Source organism: Peromyscus eremicus, chromosome 5, assembly GCF_949786415.1.
Source record: "Peromyscus eremicus chromosome 5, PerEre_H2_v1, whole genome shotgun sequence".
NCBI lineage: Eukaryota > Metazoa > Chordata > Mammalia > Rodentia > Cricetidae > Peromyscus > Peromyscus eremicus.
The window spans coordinates 128910872-128934892 of NC_081420.1; the positions used below are offsets into that span (position 1 = coordinate 128910872).

The 24021-nt window shown below is 49.1% G+C and overlaps 1 protein-coding gene across 1 annotated transcript in view; it reads right to left on the reverse strand.

Moving 5' to 3' along the window:
- The window catches only part of Znf423 (zinc finger protein 423), a 303318-nt gene that overhangs the window by 99529 nt on the left and 179768 nt on the right, over window positions 1-24021 (reverse strand). Inside the window, exon 5 of the mRNA XM_059264511.1 lies at window positions 17497-17575. Coding sequence (XP_059120494.1) covers window positions 17497-17575 — 79 coding nt within the window. The remainder of the gene's footprint in view (window positions 1-17496; window positions 17576-24021) is intronic.

Here is a 24021-nt window from a genome sequence, read left to right on the forward strand (position 1 = left end):
CCACCCTGGCTGGAGCTACTCTTAAATAGAGAGAGGACACCCTCTACCATCCATCAGAAAAATGAAATGGCATCTTCCACTGACTGAGGCCTACCCTGGAAAGCTGTGAGCTGGGCAAGGAGCATTTCTGCATACCCCTCAGCATCTAGTTAATTTTCATTTGAAATAAACACATTTCAAGGCCAAGGTGATAGCTGGCAGGTGGTGGATACTCAACCTAGGGTTGACTGACAGGTGTCAGTTTTCAGTCACTGCTTCCCAGTAGCCACCAGACTGTGAAAGGAGGGCAGGTGTTCTGGTGAGAAAAATTCCCAAATTGCCTGATGCAGAAAGCAGGAGAAAATTCCCGCAAGAGGGATGTCAGTCTCCATGAGCTCACCACGCCCAGTACAGGGCACTCCAGGAAATGGAGGGCAGTGACTGGAGTGTAAAGGCTGTACCACAGCCACGTGCACAGTTCCCACAGCTGTCTTAATGGCTCGGAGAAGTCAGCAAAAGCAACCATACTCTGAAAAGCCCCGTCCTCTGGGGTTAGGGGCAGTGACATCAAGCTTCCTTCCCTCTTTGGCCACACGGCCTGGGCTGAGGGCTCAAGTACCAAGGGAGGGCCTGTGGGCTGGGGTTCAGCAGGGAACCCCAAGTCAGAGGAAGTACAACAGAAGTACAGTTGTTCCACAACAGTAACAGAAGTCCCGGATCAAATACTGGCCCTGTATCACTGCCTGGCGCATGTGACCACAGCGCCCTGGGATATAAGAAAACCAAGAGGACATCCTAGCCACCTGTTTGCATTGGTTGAGCAATGTCCTGCTGTCCCAGAAACAGGTTTCCTCAGTCTCCAGGCAGAAATGGCACAAGCCACCCAAAGGCTGACTGGCCCTGAGCAGTGATCATTCAGTGGGGTCCTGTGGGGAGGGGGGAGCTGCTGACAGACAAGAGGAGAGGTCTGCTCCAAAAGGAGAGGCAAAAACATCACCCCCAAATGATGTGCACTGCTACACCAGCCTCTTTTTCTTGGTTAAACAGGTATTAAAGGCTCATGCTAGGGTAGGCAAAGCCTTTCACACAGGCAACAGCCGAGGATGCTTATCCTTCCAAGAAGTACTCCTTAGTGGAAAGCCCTTGGGCAAACCTCACTCAAAGGGGTTTTAGTGGGTGCTGTACTGTAAAGGGACCCTCTCTGCTCACTTCAGCCATAATTTCAAACGTGTAGGATGATGAATCAGGCTGAGTGAACAGAGAACCTCAACTCCTGTATCCTTTACGTATAGGTAAAAAACTCTTCCATCTTGGTCCACTAAAGCTACAGACATTTTTTTACTATGCATGGTAATTAGCATATGAGAATCCAGTCTCAAACTAGATGCTGCGAGCAGAGCAGCCAGCTGAAATGGCTTCTGGAAGCCAGTTTATGCCAGTCTCTTGCATTGCTATCCGTCCACCAAACTTCAAAGGAACAGCGGGAAGAATCCTTTTCCGGGAAAAGATGGGCTGAGAACAGGCTTGTTTCAGCCCCGTGAAAGTACCAACAAGACTGCTTCAGAACAGGTCTGTAATTAATTCACACATTCAACTGTTAAGTCCAGAAATATGTCCATGTTGACAATTTGCATTCAATGCTTCAAAAACAATCTGTCGAGTTTTCATTTGCCTAGCAGTCTTGGAAGTGTCCCGACTCCGGTACCTACTACCTACCCAAGAGCTGCCTGGAACTACAGGTTCCTGAGATGATACCCTGGGGATGAGAGAGGAGGCTGAAGATGCTCAGCTGAGTAAATAGTGTTCGTGCAAGAGCTGTCCCCCCTGTGAAGGGACGAGACAACCAAGCAGCCCATGAAATTCTAGTACTCCCCTTTCCAAGTCCCACAGCAGCCCTCAACTACAGGGCCTAGAGAGCTCCCTTCACCCTCTAGCTTCTCCTTGAGTGATCTGATGCCCAGCCCCCAAACAGCTCGAACTTGCCCTGCGTCTGGTTCAGCCCAGCAGCTGTCCATCTGCTGAGTCGGGGAGCTCCCACCCCAGCTCCTTACCATCCACTCCACACTGGGTGCTGCTGAGCCTGACTGACAACAGGGGTGACCTGAGGGCAGAGGCCTGCCCAGCAGAAGTTTCTCCACCTCTGTAGAAGAGGAAGGAGAGGGAGGGATGGGAAGCCATCCTGCTCGGGTCTCAGTACCACTATTCTCTGTGAGTCGTTTGACTCTGGCTAGCTCGGGCGTAGTTGCTGACACTCCTAAGAGCCTGCTTAGCTTCTGGATCCTCCCAGGGATGGAACATCGTCAGGCTAAGTATTGGACACTGTATTAGGAAAGCAACAAGACCATTCCAACAGGCGAAGAGAAGAGAGACCACTAGAGACATCAGGACCCGAATAAGGATACATGGCAAGGATTCCGAACTTCCTTTTTGCCTTCTATACTTCAGACTTAGAGCTGGAGAAACTGGCAACTCAGAAACACTCACTAAGTTTTTAAAACATTTTGTTTTTGCAAAATATATATATTGAGGCCCCTGTTGGCAATGTTTAATGAAGCACTAATATGCCCTCTGTGCTACTGTTACAGTGAGGTCAGGAGGAAGCCAAGATGCTCTTCCTACTGAAAGCAACCAACCGTGGCCAAAGGACTGCCACCCACTCTCCTGGCGACAGTGGAGCAGGGATGAGGGAGCTTTCCCACCACCGCTGAGACAGTGGTTGAGGCTTAGCTGGGAGACCGTAACTCTACCACCACGTCTGGCTATAAAGACGGTAGCCGAAGCCGGGCAGTGGTGTCTCCCACCTTTAATCTCAGCACTTCAGGGGCAGAGGCAGGCGGGTCTCGAGTTTAAGGCCAGTCTGGTCTACAGAGTGAGTTCCAGGACAGTCAGGGCTACACAGAGAAACCCTGTCTCTAAAAATACCAAAAACAAAACAAAAAAGATGGTACCCACACCTCTCCTTCCCTATAGTGCAACAGAAAAACTCAGGTGAGATGTAAGATCTAAATATGAATCAGTGTTTCACCAGATAATCCAAAACATAAAAGTTTCAATGAAAAGCCATCCACCCTCCATGCCGGTGGTAGAATGACCAGTGCTTAGCACGCACTGGGCCTTGTAGTCAACAGCCAGCATCATTAAAAAAACAACAGCAACCAAAACATAAAACATCTGCACTGTCAAAAGCCAGGAAGATCTCAAATTGGATGAAAAATATAATCAGTATACTTTCATTGAAATGACAGCCATGGTCAGCCAAGAATTTAAAGAATCCACTATAAAAGTGCCAATGGTCAGCTCTGAAAACATGCTTATGAGTAAGATTATACAGACTGAGTAGGTTATATTTAGGAATATATATGTATACACATACGCATGTAACAGCAATTAATGAAAAGATGCCATGAATTTGAAAAAGAGCCAGGAGTGGTTGGTATATGGGAAGGTTCGGAGGGCAGAAAGAGAAGGGAGAAATCGTGTAATTATAATTTCAAAAATAGAAATAATTTTTAACAAACATTTTATGAACATCTTTAAAGCAGAAAGTCTCATCAAAGACATAAATACAAAGAAGCATTACGCAGGGCTGGGGCTGAGTGGATGAAGGGCTTGCAGCATAAGGACCTGACTTCGGTCCTGGCAGCCTCATAAAAAGACAGGAACAGTGGCAAATGTTTATAACCCCAGTGCTGGATGTGGGAGTAGGGGACAGGAGGATTTCTGGAGCTTGCTGTCCAGTCTGTCTAGCTGCCAGTGAGCTCCGGTTTCATCAGAAGGCCCTGTCTCAAAAAATACAGTGGAGGGCAACAGAAGACATCTGACCTCAACCTCTGGCCTTCACACAGGTGAACACACACAAACATGTACACATGTGCACACCATGCGCTCACACACACAAAAAGCAGCTTAGAGGACAGCAGATCTCTCACTAGAAACAATGGGGGTGAGGAGGAAGTGGAAGAAAAGGAACTGTTAATCCAGAACCTTCCATCCTTCATTAACAAAAGGAGAATCAAGAAGATAGTCTCAGACAGAGGAAACTAAGAAGACACTGAATGACCGAAGGCAGAAAGGAAAAGACCAGAGATGGGACATTAACAAGGGAGGGACGCTGGGGAGATAGCATGGAGCAGACATGGTTTTCCTTTTCTAAATTAAACTTGATATAAAACAAAAAAATTAAATTAACACTGATAGTAGTCCCAGAAATGCAGAGAATAAGTAATTAAGATGGTTAGAATAAACAGGGGAAGGTAGTGTTTTCTACATTTCAGCTAAACTGGCAAAATGACACAAACCGTGTCTATAATGCTATATATATAATTTAATACCTGCAGTAACCATTCTTAAAAACGTGCAGGAATGAGGGAACCATCCAGGCCCAAGGACCTGGCTTCAGATTTCTGGGGCTTCATGGCCATCTGGTCTGGCTGAATCTCTAAGCTCAGTGGGAGACACTGACTCAAAAAAATACAGTGTCAGGTACCTGACACGGACCTCTGAAGGACTAAGAGTTTAAGAACAACCCGAGCTACATAGTGAGGCATTGAAGGAAAAAAGAAAGAGCCAGGCAGCAGTGGCACATGCCTTTAATCCCAGCACTCGGGAGGCAGAGGCAGGCAGATCTCTGTGAGTTCGAGGCCAGCCTGGTCTACAGAGCGAGATCCAGAACAGGCAACAAAACTACACAGAGAAACCCTGTCTCGAAAAACCGAAAGAAAAAAGAGAGAAAGAAAGAATGGAGGGAGGGACGGAGAGAGGGACTGGAAGGGAAGGGAAGGGAAGGGAAGGGAAGGGAAGGGAAGGGAAGGGAAGGGAAGGGAAGGGAAGGGAAGGGAAGGGAAGGGAAGGGAAGGAGGGAGGGAGAGAGAGAGAGAAAGGAGGGAGGGAAGGATGGATGGAGGGATGGAGGGAGGGAAAGAGAGGAGTCATACATAGTAGTTTTTCCAATCATGATGGACTATAACTAGAAATTAACAGTGCAAAGATAACAGGAAAAACTCCAAACAGTTGCATATTGAATAACGTACTCCCACATCATCGTGAACTAAAGAGGAAGTTCAAGGGAATTTTCTCACTATACCTAATCAGAGCTCAAGAGACAGCTCAGTGAGTAGGAGCGCTTACTATGCAAGCATGAGGACCCGGGTTCGGATCCCTAGTGCTCACATTTAAGAAATCGGATGTGGCCACAAGTACCTGTGACCCCCGCGCTATGGGGGCTGAAGGCAGCAGAACTGTTAGGGTTTGCTGGCCACCAGCCTCGCTCCAGTTCCAGTGAGAGACTGTCTCAAAGAGTAAGGCAGAGGGTGACAGCACAGGAGTCCTGACACCCACCTCTGGCCTCTGCATGTACACATACATGTGTGTAAATAAACCACAAACACGTAGCACACACACATACACAAGTAGATAAACTACATTGGATTGAATTAAAATAAAACTACAGTATGTTAAGAGTCTGAGGAGTGTGACAAGAATCAGTGCCAAGGGGGCTAGAGAGATGGCTCAGAGGTTAAGAGCACTGTTTGTTCTTCCAAAGGTCCTGAGTTCAGTTCCCAGCAACCACATGGTGGCTCACAACCATCTGTAATGAGATCTGGCACCCTCTTCTGGCCTGCAGGGACACATGCAGACAGAACACTGTATACATAATAAATAAATAAATCTTTAAAAAAAAAAAAAAAAAAGAATCATTGCCAAGAGGGAATTGATGATAGGAAGTGCTCAGAAAAGACGAAAAGTCTCAAATCAACAAACTTCCATCAAAACCTAGAAAAATAGTAAAGCCTTGTAAGCAAGCAGGAGAGCAAATAACACAGATGAGATCAGAAATCAGGCAACAGAAAGCACAAAATTGAAAATTAATTAACAAACAGTTGGTTCTTTGAAAAGATCAATAAAATTGACAAACCTCTAACAAGACTGAGAAATAAAGGGGGCGGGCTTACAAAATGCCAGCAGCCAGCATGAATGTCGGGCTATCATCACGACCGTCAGAAGGATGGGGGAATGACGCCAATAGAGAAATTTTAAGAATTAGATGAAATGAACTAACTTCTTGAAAAATAAACTACTAAAACTCACATACTGTGACCTGATTTGAATAGTCCTATACTAGAGCAAGGAAGCTAAATTATTCTTAACTTAAATCTTTGCAAAAGGAAGTCTTCAGACCTATTGGATAATTCTAAAAGATGCTGGAAGAAGATGAACACCAATTCCACAGAATTTCTTTCAGGAAATGGAAGACTGAATAGCACCTCCCTGCCAGTTCACCTCACAAAGCCTGCATCGCAACACAACCACGCAAGCACAGGACCAACATTAATGAAAGTTTCAGACTGGTATCCCTCATAAACACAGACATAAAAGTCTGTCATGAAATACTGCCAAATGAAATTCAACAACATGTAAAAATTATTCACCACCACCAAGTAGAAGATATGCCAAGGAAGCAAAGCTGGTTCAATACTGGAAAAATCAATCATTACCAACCATTATTAATAAAAGAAGAAGACCACAGGATTGTAACAACAGATATCACTCTAAAAATGACTACATTCCACAGCCATCCAAAACAAAACCTCCTAGAAAACTGGGAATACAGAAGGAGGGGTGGTTCCTCAGCTTGCAAAAGATCTGTACATGTGGCAGGTATTTAACTTAACGGTGAATGAATCTAAAAATGGAATGCGCTCTCCTTAAGGCCAGAAGCGAGGATATCTACTCTTGCCACTCTTAGTAACACCATCTTGCAAGTGCAAGCCAAACAAAAAATACAAGAAAAGCAAGTAAAAAGCGTGTAGATAGGAATCTATAAAACTCTCCAATAGATGACATGATTGGCTTTGTCACAAACTCCCACAAACTCTAAAAAATAAAATAAAACAAAAATCAGACAGCTGTGGGAATTGAGCAAAGTCTAAGGATACAGAACTGTGCACCTGAAGACCCATTTTTTCCATGTATGGCGCCACATGCTTGCAATGTTAGAACTCAAGCCATGGAAAAAGAGGATCAAGAGTTCAAGACCAGCCTAGGCTATACATCAAGACCTCAAAAATGCAATGCACTCACTACTATACACAATACAATATATACAATACACAACAAAATAAATTAAACCAATTACATTTCTAAATATGAGTAACAAATATTTAAATACCAAAATTAAAAATATAATATAATTTATAATTACTAAAAGACAAAAATTAAATATTTAAACAAATCTATTTAAACCTGTGCAGGAATAATACAATGAAAACTAAAAAAATGTTTTAAAAACAATTAAAGAAGGTCTGAATAAATGAAAGGACAATGTGTTAATGGGCTGGAATATACAACACAGTACAGATGACGGCCCTCCTCAAATCAACATACACATGTAACATGATCCTTATCAAAACTATAGAAAGAGAGACTGGAGAGACAATTCAACAGGTAAGACCCTGTGACTCTTACAGAGGCTTAAGTTGTTCCCAGAACCCACATCAGGCCACTCATACCTGCCTATAACTCCAGCTTGGGGGTCCAATGCCCTCTTCTGACCTCCATGGGTACCCTTATACACGTGGCTTTCATTTACACCCACAAATACATAAATAATAAAGAATAAATATATTTTAAATTAAAGTAAGAATGTCTTTGGGTATGGACAAGATTATTCCAAGATTTATCTGAAAAGCAAAGGAACTGGAGCATTAGGACAATATCAGAAAAAATAATTTTAAAGAGAGGATTTGTCTACTCAATTTTCTTTTTTTCTTTTTTTTTCCCGAGACAGGGTTTCTCTGTGATAAAGCTCTGGCTGTCCTGAAATTCATTTTGTAGACCAGGCTGGCCTCGAACTTACCGAGACCCACCTGTCTCTGCCTCCAGTCTGTTCAATTTTAAGATATATTTATGCTAGGCATGGTGGCACATGCCTTTAATCTAGCACTTGGGAGGCAGAGACAGGAGGATCTCTGAGTTCGAGACCAGCCTGATCTACAGAGTGAGTTTCAAGGCTACAACAGACAAACTCTGTCTCGAAAAACAAAAACAAACAAAGAAGAGATTTACTCTATAGCGGCAGTTATCAAGAATGTCATTAACAAAGGAACAGACACATTGATCAATAAAACCCAGAAATATACTCACAAATTATGCCAAACTGGTATTTGACCATGTGAAAACAACTCAATGCAAGAATGGTAGCTTTGTCAAACAAACGATATGGGAGCATCTCATTAAAGTGAATTGAAAGAGATGGGGTATATAGTCCAGTGCTGGAATGTTTAGTCAGCAAACACAAGGACCTGGTTCAATCTCCAACACTCATGCATAAAAATTCAGAGTGAAACATGGATGAAAATATGACATTAAACTACAAAACTTTAAAAAGATCTTAGATTTGGCTCCAAGGGTACAGTCCTTAAAAGAAAAACTGATAGGCTAGACCCCTAAAAATTAAAAGCTTTGACTCAATAAAAGATTCTGTTAAGATGAAATGATAAGCTACAGACTAAGAAAAACATTGGCAAAAACACATATTGACAAAGGACTAGTACCTAGAATATATAAAGAACTCTTAAAACTCAGTATTAAAAAAAAAACCCTAACAATCCAATTAGAAAAAAAGAAGACAGCCGGGTGGTAGTGGTGTGCTTTAATCCCCAGCACTTGGGAGGCAGAGGCAGGCAGATCTCTGAGTTCAAGGCAAGCCTGGTCTACAGGGCTCCAGGACAGCCTGGGCTATACAAAGAGACCCTGTCTTGAAAAATCAAAAAGACAAAAGATATTAAGACAGATTCCAACAAATAGGAACATTGGTGGCAAAATAAGCTCATGAAGAAACATGTTTCAAACCATTAGTCATTAGGGAAATGCAAATTCAAACTAACTTAACTATCTGGCCAAAACAAACAACAAAAATAGCAAGCACCGCAAATGCTAACAAGGATGCGGAAAAATCTTTCCTACACTGCTGGTGAAAACAGAACTCTGGAAAAGAGTGTGTCGGTTTCCTAAAAAGTAAGACGTGCAAGTACTACAGACTCAATAGGCACACTCCTGTGCCTTTATCCCAAAGATAATTAAGACTCACATGCAACATCGCTTACTACACTCTATAAGTTGACAAATGACAGTGACGGAGAACAGATTAGCAGTTTCCAAGAAGTGGTGGCCGCAGGTCAAAGTGGCTAAAGCAACAAGTGATTCTTGTGGCCATGAAAACCCCAAAGTCCCCATGGATACCAAAACATGCAGAAGCTCCAGGCCAATATCAAATAGTGCAGTATCTGCCTATAACCCACACGCATCGCCCTATTCCATTAAAGCATTTCTATATTACTTATGACACCCAGAACAATGGAGACAGCTGTTATTGCCTTGGCCAGGACAAAACAAACAACAGGGAACAGATAAAGAAGTACCTGGAACCACTGAGGTGGAGCCACAGGCCTAGAGACCATAGGCTGTTGGGTTCATGAATGGTGATCGGACAGGCTTTGTATGGAACAGACAGGTCAGCTTGTTCTCATGAGATAGGGGACTCCATCAGTATTGCCATTGGGTACATTGGGATCTTTAATCCGCTGGCAATCCTTCTGCACTCCCAGTATCTTCTATGTGCCAGGCAGTGTCCTGTCTTTTGTATCTCCTCAACCAGCCTAATCCACCAAACAGACACCAACAGGTGGGTGTGAAATTCACTGTACATTGGATATACTGTATGCTCCCATGGAAATGTGTCCACCCTCCTTTCTAGAATGCTTGCCCCACTGTTGAAGTTGATGATGCCAGAAAGGGAAGATTATGCCATCCACAACAATCTGTCATGAGCAGCTTCGGGACCTTCAGAGGCCAGAGGCTCTCCTTTGCTGCTAGAGCACACGCTGCTTCTGCACACGCCCCTCTGCTGGAGCAGTGAGCTGTCACCTGCACCACAGACTACCAGCAAAGAAGGGCAGCAAAGGAAAGCAGAGCTGAGATCGGTGAGGGAGGGTTTCGGCCTTGTGGTGAGTTCACTGGAGTCCCTGGATTCAGTCACACCTGAAGCCTGCTACCCACGTATGCCCAGACTTTGCTGTGACCTGAACCAATAGTAAATTCTCTTGGCTTATTGCCTAGAGTTTTACCTGATGGCACCCCGAGGGAGCCCAAGCCTCTGCCTGCATAGACCTTGCTCTCACCACCATGGCCTTTACGGCACTCCACATCCAGTAAGATTTCATTTCTTTGGACTATTCACATCTTGGCACACGGAGCAAACTTTTGATACTGACATGTAAATTCAGTAAAAATCTACAGGATAGACTCAAAGCACTAACTTCCTAAAGGATCCTGCTTAGAAAAACTTCCACTGGTGCCCTGGGTTCTCATTCTGCCCCAGGCTCACAAGGTCATGTCGTTCATCTTTACGGATCTATCCCCCTTCTCTCCAGTTCTACATCCAAAGGTGGATAAGCTGGCAACACCCCCATCCCACCCCCACAACACTACAAGGCCAATCAGCTAGGGCAACCCCAACTGCTGCAGAGCCCTGTCATGTGCTCCCCACCAGGCCTCAGAGGCCCACAAGGTCGGGAGCCACAGCTGGGTCCAGAACTAGTGCGAGGCTCTGATATCTACTGGGTGCTCAGGACGCAGGAGACCCACGCTCTGGAACGACCACTAGCCACAGGCTCCTTGATGTCTCTCTCTCATCATGCTGGGTAAGTATCAGCAGGAAGCAGATTCAAATGAAAGGGAACCAAGCAGTGTGATCCACAAAGGGCCTTCGATCAGTTCAACGTCATAGGCCGCCAAGCCCATGGGGATGTGTGAGAAAGAAAGGATGGACATACTAATGACCTGGTCCATGCAAGATGGTGCCCGGCCTGTCCTTCACCATCCAGTCCCGCCTCTTCCCCTTCCTGCTGGTTCTCCCTCCTTGGGCAGATAACACTCTAATTTCTCCTTGAAAATGGCTCATACTTCCTGGGACATTTAGATGCCTCAGTTCCTGCTTCTCATTCTCTTGTCTTAGTTTGGGACCTGAAGAGTGCAGGGGACGCTGTCCATGCCCCTCCATTCCTTCTTCTCCCAGCCTCTCCCAGCCCCATTCACACCCACAACACAGTAACACTTGTTGCCAAGGCCAAGAGACCTTTCTGTGGTTTGCCATACTGAACCAACACTGTTCCGGGGACGGCCTCCTGTCTGCCTGAATGGCACGTGCTCCTCACTCACTTCTTAAAGATGCCTCTGCTGCCTCGATGGATGTGCAGGTACCCAGGTTTCCTGTTAAACTCCCTGCCCAGGGATCCATGGTCAGCTGGATGCCAGCACTCAGATCCAACATCTCAGGTAAGCCAGCTCACTCTACACTCAAGCGCACTAAGTGGGAGGAGACTGTGAAGAGGTCTAAGGAGCAGGTTCTTAGTCCTCAGGTCTGAGTTCAGATCTCCACCTTGCAATTTCTCACACTCAATCTCCATATGGAGGGGACAGTCACAGACCCTCTGAACAGGTACCACAAGGCTTAGTGTGTCGTCAGCGCACACAGACACTGAAGGATAGGCCTGCCATTCGGTAAGCCTCACCAGACATAACTGGTCATTGCCAACTACTTTGCCAGCCCGAAAGCTCCCATTCTAGAACAACATTCTCTTCTATCTGTCGTTCATGAGGAGGTCACTCAAGATCTCTAAATCACTCCTAACTTCTTCCCTATGCCCAGACTCAGCACCCTGGCCTTTTCCCAACCACCTGTTTTCTGTGCCCATGTCTGCCACTGCCAAAGTCAGCCTCTCCTTCCTATGGCCTTTACTGTTTCTTCCACCTGACACCCCTCCCACACACACATTTCTTCTTATCCTTGGGCACTCTGGTTAGATACTGCCACCTCCAGGAAGCCTTCCAGGCACGCTCACACCAACCAGCACAGCTGAGCCCACATCTGAGACTGGTGACATTATGTTGAACTTGAAGTCACGCTCCCAGTTGGACGAACAGTTCCTCAGAATATGCCCAGAGGATCTTAACCAGGTTTGCTGAACGTGACGTTACGAGGTCACTGATAGGGGAAATCCCAACTATAGACCTCTTTCCTCTTCTTGAAAACAACACACACGTACCAGGAAAGTCAGAGTCTGAGAGTCGCACCATTGGAAAGAGTCAGAGTGCTTGGCCACCAGCTTTCTGGAATACACCAATAAGAAAAAGCTGAGCAAAGTCAAGGAAACTGAGTCCTGCCTGCTCTCTCCTCTGCCTGAGCTGTGATGGCTTATTGGCTGTCTGTTCGGGCTTATTACTCTGACAGAACAATTCCAAAACCCAAAACACAGTCTCTGGGGAATGAGAAGTCATATCACATACTGCGGTGAACAGAGGCTCAGGTCTGGCGTTATCCAGAATCAAAGGCACCATTACGGAGCCTGGCAGGGAGCCTTTCCTTTCCCTTTCCATGGTAACCTCTTCGGTCTGATTTGAGAGTTTTCTGTCTCCCTGGTGCGAGGGAGATCTCACTGATTTCCACTCTCGACAATTCCCCTGGGACCAGCCAGGACTCTCCTCCAAAATGCTGTGAGCTGGGCCCACAGGGGGTCCCAGGCTTCCAGAGGGCAGCAAGTAGGGTGGGTGGGCTGGGGACTTCAGGCACTTAGATACACCACCAGAGATGCGCTCTCTTTCCCCCCCCCCCCGACTCACACTCACATTCACACAGCACACAGAGCCCACCCCCACCCCTCAGAAGGACTGTCTATTTTGTATAGCAAGGGAGTAGCTAGGAGGCCAACACTAGGGTGTGCTTAAGTCCTGAGCAGAAGGTTCCATTTCCAGCCCAGCCCCTGACAGGCACCCAGGGACAGGAGCCAGCAGGACATGACTAATGTCCCATGGGGAAAGCCTGGCCCTGCCTGGCTGCCCTCCAGAGAGCCCATAATCATTGTCCAAGGACACTGAGGGCAAACAATCCTGAGGAGACATCTCAAAGATTGTCCCTCCCCACCCTGACTTTCTTGGGGCTCCCCCAGGGGTCCACGAGGCCCTGAGTAAGGATAGCCAGAGGCCCCTAAGGTGACAGCCAGTTTCTCATCTTGAGAGTAAGTTCTCAGAGCCTTCATCCAGACTTTATCAAGTATCCCCATCCCAAAGAATCAAAGAACAGATGCCTGTTAATGGTCAGGAAGCGGCCAGGCTGCCAGGGCAATTGGCTTCTCAAAGATTTTTTAGATGCCCGTTGCAGGCTCTCAGGCCTGTAATGACATGGGATTTCAAAGGTGACCCTATGTGGAAAGGCTTCCAAAAATCCTTGTCTCCAGCAGATCCAAAGTCCCATTGCCACAGCAGCCCTGAGAGGAACTAGGAAAATGCCTCTAAGGAGAGAAGCATCCTGAGTGATTCCAGTGCCCAGCATATCCAGACAGCAAATCCACTCAGAGCGTCCACCCTTCTGCTACCAAAAGGCTAGTTTACCAGCCCCAAGGGAGTTCTGCAGCAGCCCGGGCCCCAGAGGAGACCTGCCTCAGACCCCCAAGTGCCCCCGACTTTACGGGAAGGCTGCCAAGCTGAACAGCGCCACTTTGACTCCCACGTCCCCTTGGTTCGGCTGAGGGGAACTGTTACTCAGGCCAGCTCCAAGGCAGTCACCCTGGACTCAGGCCATTTAGCAAGTGTCCCTGAGGACTCTGGGCCCAGCAGATTTACTGGGACTGCAGAACCAATTCTACTTAATGTCTGCTGTGCTCAGGGCTTCTGTGCTCACAGCACCAGCCAAATGTCCACACCCCTGGAAGGCAGCAGGTACGATTTTGTACTCGTCCTGTCTTGTTCTCTACCTCCAAACACTGTGCTCTGTTAAATCCTCCTAAAATTCTCAGCTCAGTCCAAGCCACAGCCCACTCCAAAACCTTCAATGGCACCCTAGTGTTTTAGCTCAAGCCTATATACACAGGCCGATGGGGACTAGGCTGGGGACACAAATGAGCCACACAGCCCTATGTAGCATCAGGCCTACCCCAGTGAGCCTGCAGATCCTGGGAGGACACTTGCCCACGTGTCTTGCCCCCGGGGAACAGCCACTGGTGGCTCCCGCGCACGCGCGCTGCCTGTGTGGAGGGGGATTCCAGGTGCCGCCTCTTCTAAAACTTCAAGAAAATCCAAACAAAACATCAGGCAAGAGGATGGATCCGGTCCAGCGATGGACCCAGCCTAGAGGGTAAGTCCAACTCTAACCCCTTTCTTTGGGTATCTGAAGCCCCCAGTTACTGTGCCCACAAACCACCTCCCCGTCTTCACTCCCATGATGTATGGCCATGTGCTGGCCCACCAGGTGGAGTCCCATAGCTCTTCCATGCTACTCATGTCCCTCTGCTGCCACAGTCCTCCTCTGAAGGGCTGGTCCACACCTTCATGGCCAAACAACAACAACATAAAACAGACTCTTTTTCCTACGCTGAGCTCCCCTCTGCTGAGACAGCACTACCACAGAGAAAATTCCTCCTCATCCTCGAGTACCCAGGCAGGCCCTTCTGATCTACAGAACTGAACTGGGGCCTCAGAATCACTCCAGCTCAGATCTGGATGTCTGTCTGTTTCCTCTAGAGACAGGGACCCACGGTCTTTGCCGCCATAGGCCAGGTTGGGGCTCTGAACACAATGGAGAGCCTGGCTGCTGTTCGATCTGCCTCTGCTGTGCACCAGCTGTAAGATCTTGAAAAAGTCATTTAAGTAAGTAAGGCCTCTGCAGGCCAGACCCTTCTATTTATAATGTGGGGACAAGCACGGCATCCTTCTCAGAGTCCCTAACTGCACGGCTGTGCCCTACAGTATCTTGAGCAGGGCGTTGTAAGTCTTAAGAGCAAGGCTGTCGCCATTTCACCCTCATTGGCCCCTAGAGGCCACATGGCTCTCGTGGTCCTGCTCCACTGCCGTCCTCTGACGGGGCAGGGTGATGGGTAAGGAAAGGGCAGCAGCTGGAAGAAGAGGGGAGGGTGACAGGCACTACCTGGGTCACCTGGTTCACAGGTACCCATGTCATGTCCCCCGCTTAGGGGGCTAAAATCTCTGGTCCCAAGACCCTCCACTCTGAGCTGCTGGAGACCAACAGCTCCCACATATCCTGGCAGCAGACCAGGTCGCAGTGACGCAAACCGGTGTAGATGAGGGACCCACAGATGCTCCCACGGAAGCCACCACATAGATGCTCCCACGGAAGCCCAGCTCTCAAGCAAAGCTAAAGGCCCATCACACCCTCCTTTAGGGGTCCTGTACTCTGGTGGTGAGCGGCCCTTTTGCCTTGCACCTGAGGACAAATGCTCTCCAGGCCATGTACGAAGGAGATATGGAAGAGCAAAGGGAGGGGAACACCTTGGTAATCACCATGGTCCAATTAGCCGGCTCTTGCCCTCCATGCTTACAAACAGGAGCCATGTTGCCACCTGCTCCGGAAGCAAACATTTTCAGATCTCTCCATCGGCACCTCCCTGGCTCTCCCGAGAAAGGGTCCCACCGCCTGCAAATGACAGGGCAGCGTCCCTTCCTGCACTTTGCAGGGGCTTTCAGGCAGACGACATTAAAAAATCACCAATCTCCCTGTCAGGCTGAGCCCCCGGCCCACCTGCCCTTCCTGGCTCTTTCTATCCATTCGTTGCCAAAGAGCCCACCAAACACGTGACCATGGTCTCTGCATTCAGAGGACAAACTCCACACCACCATAGGCAGAGACTGATCAGGTGAGGGGTGAGTGGAGACACTCGGCACCGGAACCCACTCAGTGGGGTGTACTACAGCTGAGTGGGGACCAAGGGACCTGCGATCATTTTGTACCATCCCCATTAAAGGGGGCCTTGGCTGTAGCTCCCTTCATGTAGCCTGTGGATGGCATGACAGATGAACAGGAGCAGACGGCCTCACATTGTTGGCTAGAGCAACATGCATCCATCGACTCTGAGAATTGGTATGTCACTGTCTACTGAAGGTGAACATCACACAGCCTGTGACCCAGTAATTCCACGTCTGTTGCCATATTCCCCCATACATATATGACACATTATATCATCTACAGTATACAGTACCTAATATTCCCACATCCCCATGCAGGTCGCATGTATACATTCACTAACAGACATGTCCAGCACCCTAGTCACAGCAGTGTACTCTGTGAAACAACCCAGAACGAGCCAGGAGGGAGCCACTACACAAAGGCATGTTCCCATGATGGAATAGTCCATCCTGAAGAGAAAGAGTGGGAAGAAAGAGCCTCGGACAGAGGCAAGCATGGGAAGAGGGGAAGCTTCCAGACACCATGAGTACAAACAGTGGGGCTTCATTCACAGAACACACCAATCAGAGACCCCCAGCTGTGCTTTGGGACGGCAGGATGCGGGCAGGCTCTCACTGGTAGCAGGGGGCCTGTGGAGTCAAGAGAGTTAGTTGATTTGGGGTGCTGGGGACAGCTGGCTTTCTTGATCCGGGCACTGGCTATAGAGGTGTGCTCAGATTCCAAGACGAGCGTGTAAGGTTTCTGAAAGTGTGCAATGAAGGGTTTCGTTAAGACCCAAATGAAAAGATATTGGGAGAAGGAAAGTGAAGATGGGTCAGGGGCAATCTCTCTGCTCAGACCACGGGATTTGGGAGGTGATCAAAAGTCTAAGAAAAACCCTGGGTACTCATGTTCCAGGACCTTTTTGAGGCTGGAGCTGTCAAGCAGTCAACCCATCACACCACAAATGGCCCCTGGCCTTACAACTCTGTGTCCCCTTGCACGACAGCACAGCCACAGTACCTTCACTTCTGAGCCAGGCACCCCCAGCTGCTCAAGGTCAGGAAGAAGTCCCTGCATCCCTGGGAATGCCGGGCCGTGTGGGAGCTCCATGGAATTTTGAAAACTCCCCTTCTAAAAAGAGAAGTTTCTGCCAGGTGGTGGTGGTGGTGGCGGCGGCGGCGGCGGCGGCGGCGGCGGCGGCGCACACCTTTAACCCCACCACTGGGGAAGCAGAGGCAGGCAGATCTCTGTGAGACTGGGGCCAGCCTGGTCTACAAAGTGAGTTCTAGACAGCCAGTACTACACAGAGAAACCCTGTCTTAAAACAAAACAAAACAAAACAACTTTTCCAAGTTCAAATCCACTTGAAGAGGAACAGGAAGAGAACGGGCACAACTTTGTGAGCATTCTCTTCTGACAATCCGCCCGAGGAACTCATCACACGGCGTGGGGAAACATGAGCAGTTAAATGTATTCAATGTCATGACACACAGAATTGAAGCATAATTGCCCCTGAGTGCTCGGCAACCGGAAAGCACTCGTCGCAGAAATTGGGGGGAAATTTATGCCGGGAAATGGAAGCAGCTGTCAGAAGTTTGATTGCGGCGTGAGTGGCGCCTTGACAAGAAGGCTTAGGCAGGGCAGGCACTCCCACCCTCCATCTTGACTCCCACTGAAATGTCACAGAATCAAAGACCACCATCCCAACGGTGAGGAATGGTGGGGAACCATCAATTTTCCAGCCCTGGCGATCGGACCCGTGAGGGAGGACATGCTCTTACCGATCATGTGGTTGGCAACGTGGATCTGGATCTCTCTCTCATTCTCGAAGGTCATCTGGCACTTGATACACTGGTACGTCTTTTTTCTGTTTGGGAATGTGAGAAGAAGCAATCAGGTAGGCAGAAAGCCAGGTCCCCAATAGCCTGGCTCAAGATGTCCCAGAGTGGTTTGGCCTCTCCCAGCCATCCCAGTTCACTCTCTTCCCATCTCACTCCAACTCTAGCCTCATCACGGCACAGGCCATTCCTCTTCCAAGGGGCTACTCCTCTGCTGGAGCTGAGATAACTTGCTGTGTGTCAAGGTCAACTTTCTCAGGAGCCGAGGGGCGTTGTCCATGTATCCACCCACCCATCTACAAGTACCCCCACCATTCCAGTCTGGGTATGGCGTGCCCCGTATAATCTCTTGCATGAGAGGTGTGTTTTGCCAACTGGTGAGATTTGGGAAAGTGCTTGGGTCCTGAGAGTCCCGGCCTGATTGATGAAGCAATTCCTTGACAGATCCATGTATGATGGTATTATGTAGTAAAAAAGTGGGGTCTGGTGCGAGGAAGTAGGGGCCAGCCCTGGAATAAAGTATCTTGTCCTGTGTTCCTTCTTCTGCTTCCTGTCCACCACGAGGTGAACAGTCTCTGGCACATGCTCCTGACATCATCGTGTCCTGACTCACTACAGGACCTGGAAACACAGAGCTAAGAAACCCTGGAATGAAAACTCTGAGACTGTGAGCTAAAATACAGCTTTTCTCTACTTAGATTGCTTTTCTCTGGTATCTGCCTCTCCCCCCCCACACTCTCTCTCTCTCTCTCTCACACACACACAGAGGTACCTGTCACACACACACACACACACACACACACACACACACACACACACACACAGAGGTATCTGTCACACACACACACACACACACACACACACACAGGTACCTGTCACACACACACACACACACACACACACAGAGGTATCTGTCACACACACACACAGAGGTATCTGTCACATACACACACACGTAGGTATCTGTCACACACACACACACACACACACACACACACACACACACTGGTATCTGTCACACACACGTAAGTAACGTAACTAATGCACCCGTTTATCCACCACTCTCACTTCCATCCGTACATCTACTCACACCACAGCCTCCACATATCCACTCATACCACCTACTTTGCATTTGTCCATCTATACACACACGTACCACCTATCCATCTGTCCACACAGCACCCATCTATCCCATAACCTCTTCATCTGCTGGTCCATCCTAACAACATTGTGGCTGAGCAGGGGATGCTGCTCCCAACAGTTCCGGCACTCACGGATGGCTCAGGAATTTGTCATCTGTCCTGGGTACACATGGCCAAGTTTTCTGCAACTGGTTTATAACACACACTGGCCACTACCAGCTGCCTCTGGAGGTAAGTGAAGGCAGAAAAATAGAAACCAGCAGGCTTCCATGCTCGCAGCTCAGCATGAGTGGCTGTGAAACCTGCCTCACAGGGACAGAAGTGGCATCCCTGTCATGCACGGCTACGGGGCATTTTGAAAGGATACAGGTAATAACAGGACTCAGTATAGCCAAGATTTTTAAGAAACCACTATGGTTTCTGAGGTGTTGGTGCCTCAGCACTGGAAAAGGTGGCAGGATTTCTAACCTTGTGGCTAAGGACCCAGGAGCCACTCTGAGCTACGAAGCCAGGATGAGTCACCAGGGAGCTCAGTGCCCAGCTCCACCCAGGCTCCATCTGCAGGCTCTCTCAGGGCCAGCCTTTCCATCTTGGAGAACTCAGCTCAATGTCACAGCTTTGTGAGAAGCCTTCTGTCCCCACCCCCGGGGGAGCTCAGGGCCAGTCAGGTCCCCCAGCTGATGCCCAAAACAGACTGTCCTGCCTGAGTGATTCATCTGCTCCTCACCACTCCCTGAGCACCCAGAGGGCAGGAATGTGTAGTGTCCACCCAGTAGTTCAGCAAGGACTCACAAGCAGGACCTGTTGAACACGTGAGCAAAGCTGCTGGGCAATATGCAAAGTGCTGTATTCGATCAGAAGGGACTGAAAGAGCTAGAGACAAGGAGCTAGAGAGATGGCTCAGCGGTTAGGAGCACTGGCTGCTCTTCCAGAGGACCCGGGTTCAATTCCCAGCACCCACATGGCGGCTCACAACTGTCTGTAACTTCAGTCCCAGGGGATCTGACACCCTCACACCAGTGAACATAAAACAAAGTTAAACAAATAAAAGAACTAGAGATGGTTTGTGTATCCTGGGTTCCTCCCACCTTAAGAGCCTGGCCAAAGGAATGCGTTATAAACACTTAACTTTTGTGATGTTTTGTTTAACTGTCCCCTCCCATTTTTTAAGCCCCATACAGAGTCTCTGTACACAGCCTAGGCTGTCCTCACTCACAATGACGATTCTTCTGCCTCAGCTCCCGAGGACTGGGATCACAAACACCATCACATCCAGCCTGTTTAGCTTTTACTGTGGTTATTATTGAGACCAAGAAAATCTGAATGGATGGACACATGGGGAGATGGATGGAAGCTGGGGCTGGAAGCTTCAGGCTCCAGCTCCAAGCCTCTGCTCAGACTCCAGTATCCCTCTGACAGTTCCCAAGTGTTTCAGGAGAACACGGAGTTCAGTGTGTTCTTAATGCAGTCCATGACACTGGTCCCAGAAGCAGGTACTCAGCTTGGAAAGGCCCCGGGAAGAGCAGGGTAAGTCTCAGAGGGCAGATTAAGACAGGGCTGAAGACTCCTGACCATTGTAAGACCACAGGGACGGAGGTCTTCTGAGGAAAACACAACTCCATAGGCTCTATTTCAGCTCAACTCCATGTTCGTGGAGAAGAGGCGCCATGGCCTCTCTACTCTCAGAACCGTTCATTCTGCCTCACACATTAAACTACCTGCTCATCCTGGCAAAGGTAAGACATGTATGTCTTCAGCTCTCACTGGAACCCTGATACCCACATCTCATACTCTCTCCTAGAGGCCCAAGAAGTGTGTGACAGAAACATGGGCACTGACTACCCAATATACCTAGATTCCTAAGCATACATGCATGACTAGCATGTAAGCAAATGTGCACACACACACACACACACACACACGCATGCACACACACACACACACACACACACACACACACACAGACTCACCATCACCAACACTTCCAAACTTGGCTCCAACATCTACTGGGTCTGCTTTTCTTCACTAGCATCCCAGAGAAAGCACGGCCACCTTCTCCTCCTCTTGAGCCTAGACCACACTAGGAGACATAACAGAGGCAGAAACTGACATTCAAAGCACCTCCTGTCACAAGGCCCTTCTCCAGGAGTAGTCCAGAAACACCAGAGCTGAGGCCCAGGGCCTGTGGCCGGGGGCTGCTTCCCCAGCACAGTCCTGAACAATCTTAAAACAGAAAGAATCTCACCCCAGAATAAGGTAGAAAAGCAAGGGAGGCAGGGTGGAGCTGCCTGGGACCCTGGGAGGGAGAAGAGTCAGCTCCAGAGTGTCCATCACTGTGCTTACACTCAACATGCAGAGCAGCCACTGCATGCTGACCACATCCTCACTCTACCCTTTCATACTCCACACGGAAGAAAGAGACCCTGCAGTTCCACAGGCCCCGTCATCGGGTCTAAGCCCCAGCCGTAAGCAAGGGGACTGGGACTCCCTGCCAGGCAGGCTCCCTCTGGAGCTACTTGTTAAGCTCTTCTGGGCTCCAGGGCCCAGATGTCTCTAAATAGTCCTGGTCTATGTGAGAGAAAGCTGGTGTGACCCGGGCACATGCTTAACCCGCCCACCTGGAAATCTGCTAGTCTGTAGAACAGGTAACGGGAGCACCCAGGTGCTCCACCTAGAATGGAGCCACCCCAGGACCTGCTGTGGTAGTGAGAGGCCAGAGGTCTGCCCACACTGGCTAGAGGTGAGTCGCTGTTGTTATTACTTATGAACGGGGGGAGCTAGAAACCTCAATGCTTTACGATCCAGCTGACAGCATCCTCAGCCCCACAGGAACCCAGTCCTCTGAGATCTGGTTGCTATGGATACACTCCCAAGGGTCCCAGCCTTCCAGCCCCCAAGCCCCTGCACAGCCCCCAGAGTCTGCTCTAACATGAGTGAGTCCTGGGGGAAGCGAGGGGTGGGTGAGCAGACAGCTGGGTCCCTGGCCCCCGGCGTGCCCAGACAGGGGACGAGGTCCCAGGGGTAAGGACTAGAACAAGGAGGTACCAGCCTTTGTCTAGATCCTTTCTGCAAAAGGTCTATCTGTTTGGGCCTCTGGGCTGGCAGAGGTGGGATTTTCAGCCTGGCGCCTCTCACATGGACCTGAGGACAGGGAGGGAAAGGCCTGGGGAGGGATAGGACAAGGCTTCAGTCTGCCTCATGTGCACAGTGTCTTCTTGGCTACTGTTCCCCCTTCCGGTTTGGAGTCCCTCGACCAAAACAGAGTCTCTCTCTAAGGCTCTTGCTTACTGTCGTGGAGACTAACCCTGTTGCTGGGGGCCAAGAGAGAACCCCTCATGTAATAGGGGTTTTCCAAGAGGCGCTCAATGCGGGGCAGCCTGGGGAGGGGGAGTTCCATGAGTTCAGAGCTGGGAGTTACCCAGAGCAGCTTCCTGGCCCTCAGGCCCTCAGCAAAATGATGGGTGGGCTGAAACATGGATAATCCAGGCTGGGATGCACTCAGGAAGGGCAACAGGAGCCCAGCCACACTGCCCCCATAGAAGAACAGGGCTGCCCTGGGGTCCATTCCTGCTAGCTGCATCCTCATGCAGGCTGGACGGGCCATAGAGTGGCAGGGGCGAGTGATGGTCAAGAGTATGAACTGTGAAAACAGTAGGACTTCAAGTCTCACCTCGGCCTCTCCATAGCTAAGGCCTGGGCAGGCAAACCCACCCCTCACGTCCTTCATGAGAATGAGTGCCGGAAGGAGCACTTAGATGACAAGGGACCGTCACACCCCTACCTCGGTCAGAGTGGACCCTAAGTGGGGGTGACAGCACAGGACCTGCCCTCCGTGCCCAACACTCTGTCACTCATTTCACCCTCTCGGCACAGTGCAGAGGTCAGCATAGGAAAGGTCACACCGCTTGGCACTCACCAGTCACGGCAGGGCTACCTGGGACATCAGCTCTGCAGATATTACTATTTCCTTTGTCTGAATTACTACCCTATGTTACCAACACTGTCACATTAAGTGCTACTGCTATGACCTTCTGGCTTTACAGGAAGACACTGGCCCAGAGGAGGTCCTAGGAGAGGGAGATTTACAGCCTAGTCATCTAACTCCAGAGCCCTGCCCTCCCCAGGACTAAGTAGAATACTCCTGGCCAGCAAAGTCTCAGGGGGACAGAGCTGGGCAGCAAGACCAGCGTCCACACTCTAGATCTCTGAGAGTGTCCCACTGACTCTGTTCAGAGGCTCAACTCAACTGACAGGTCATGAGATAAAGGGGTGCCCCAGCCTCCAAAGAAAGGCCTCTAGTCCTCCAATTTCCAATGAGTTTCACAGTTCTGTCTGTATTTGGGCACGCTTCCCTTAGCCAGGTGTCTACAGGCAGTCTCTTGGGCTCATTGGGCTTCATTAGGGCCACCTATAACATGGGGACAGGGCAGGAGGCTCTCCTCTGGGGGTTGTTCCTTCACTCTCTCCAGCCCTCTCTCTCAACCCCAAATCTGCATTCCTATCCTGAGACAGAACACCTTCAGCAAACACCCCCATGTTTCAGCAAGCACCGGTGACAGGCTGCTTCCCCATCCTGTCCCTATCAATGGCACCAGCAGCAGCCCTTGAGGGAGAGACACCCTTGAGACCCACGTGACACCTCCTCTATCTGGAAACACAACACAAATGTGGTGGGAATTTCTAGCCCAGGCCGTCTGACGCCCAAAGGCCAAGCATGCTGCAGCCACCTCAGGTGTTCACCAACCTAAAGGCAAGGTCCTAGCGGGCGCACTGGCAGGCCACACTGCCTCGGCCTCAACCGGAGCAACACGGACGAGCCTATGGCTCTCCTGGTTATATAAATCTCAAAGGTGGGCTCCACTCCTGGCTTGCAGGTACCTCTAAACATAAGGGCAAATCTGATGACAGCATCAAGCAATTACTAGTGAGGGAATCAGAGCCATACCATACCCAAGGGTCTTCCCCACACCATCACGGCACCAGCTACCATGACGTGGATATGTCGTCATACAATATGTCCATGATAGGTTGTCCACAGAGGTTGTAGCAAGCACACACAATCCTAACCAATGCCTGCTTCTAAGGCCCAGGTAAACCTGTTATCACAAGGATCTGTGTTACAGGAACCTAAGACTGAGAGGCCAGAGCTGGGAAGTGACTCACTCAAGGAGACACGGGAGCCAGGTAGTCAGTTCACTCCAGATACACAGCAAAGATGCCAGGCATCATAAAAGGAACATTGATCGTGCGTTAACCACTGTGCTGGGCACTTCTGCTGTATCTCACTGGCCCCTTACAACAGCTCTAGGGAATCAGGATAATTATT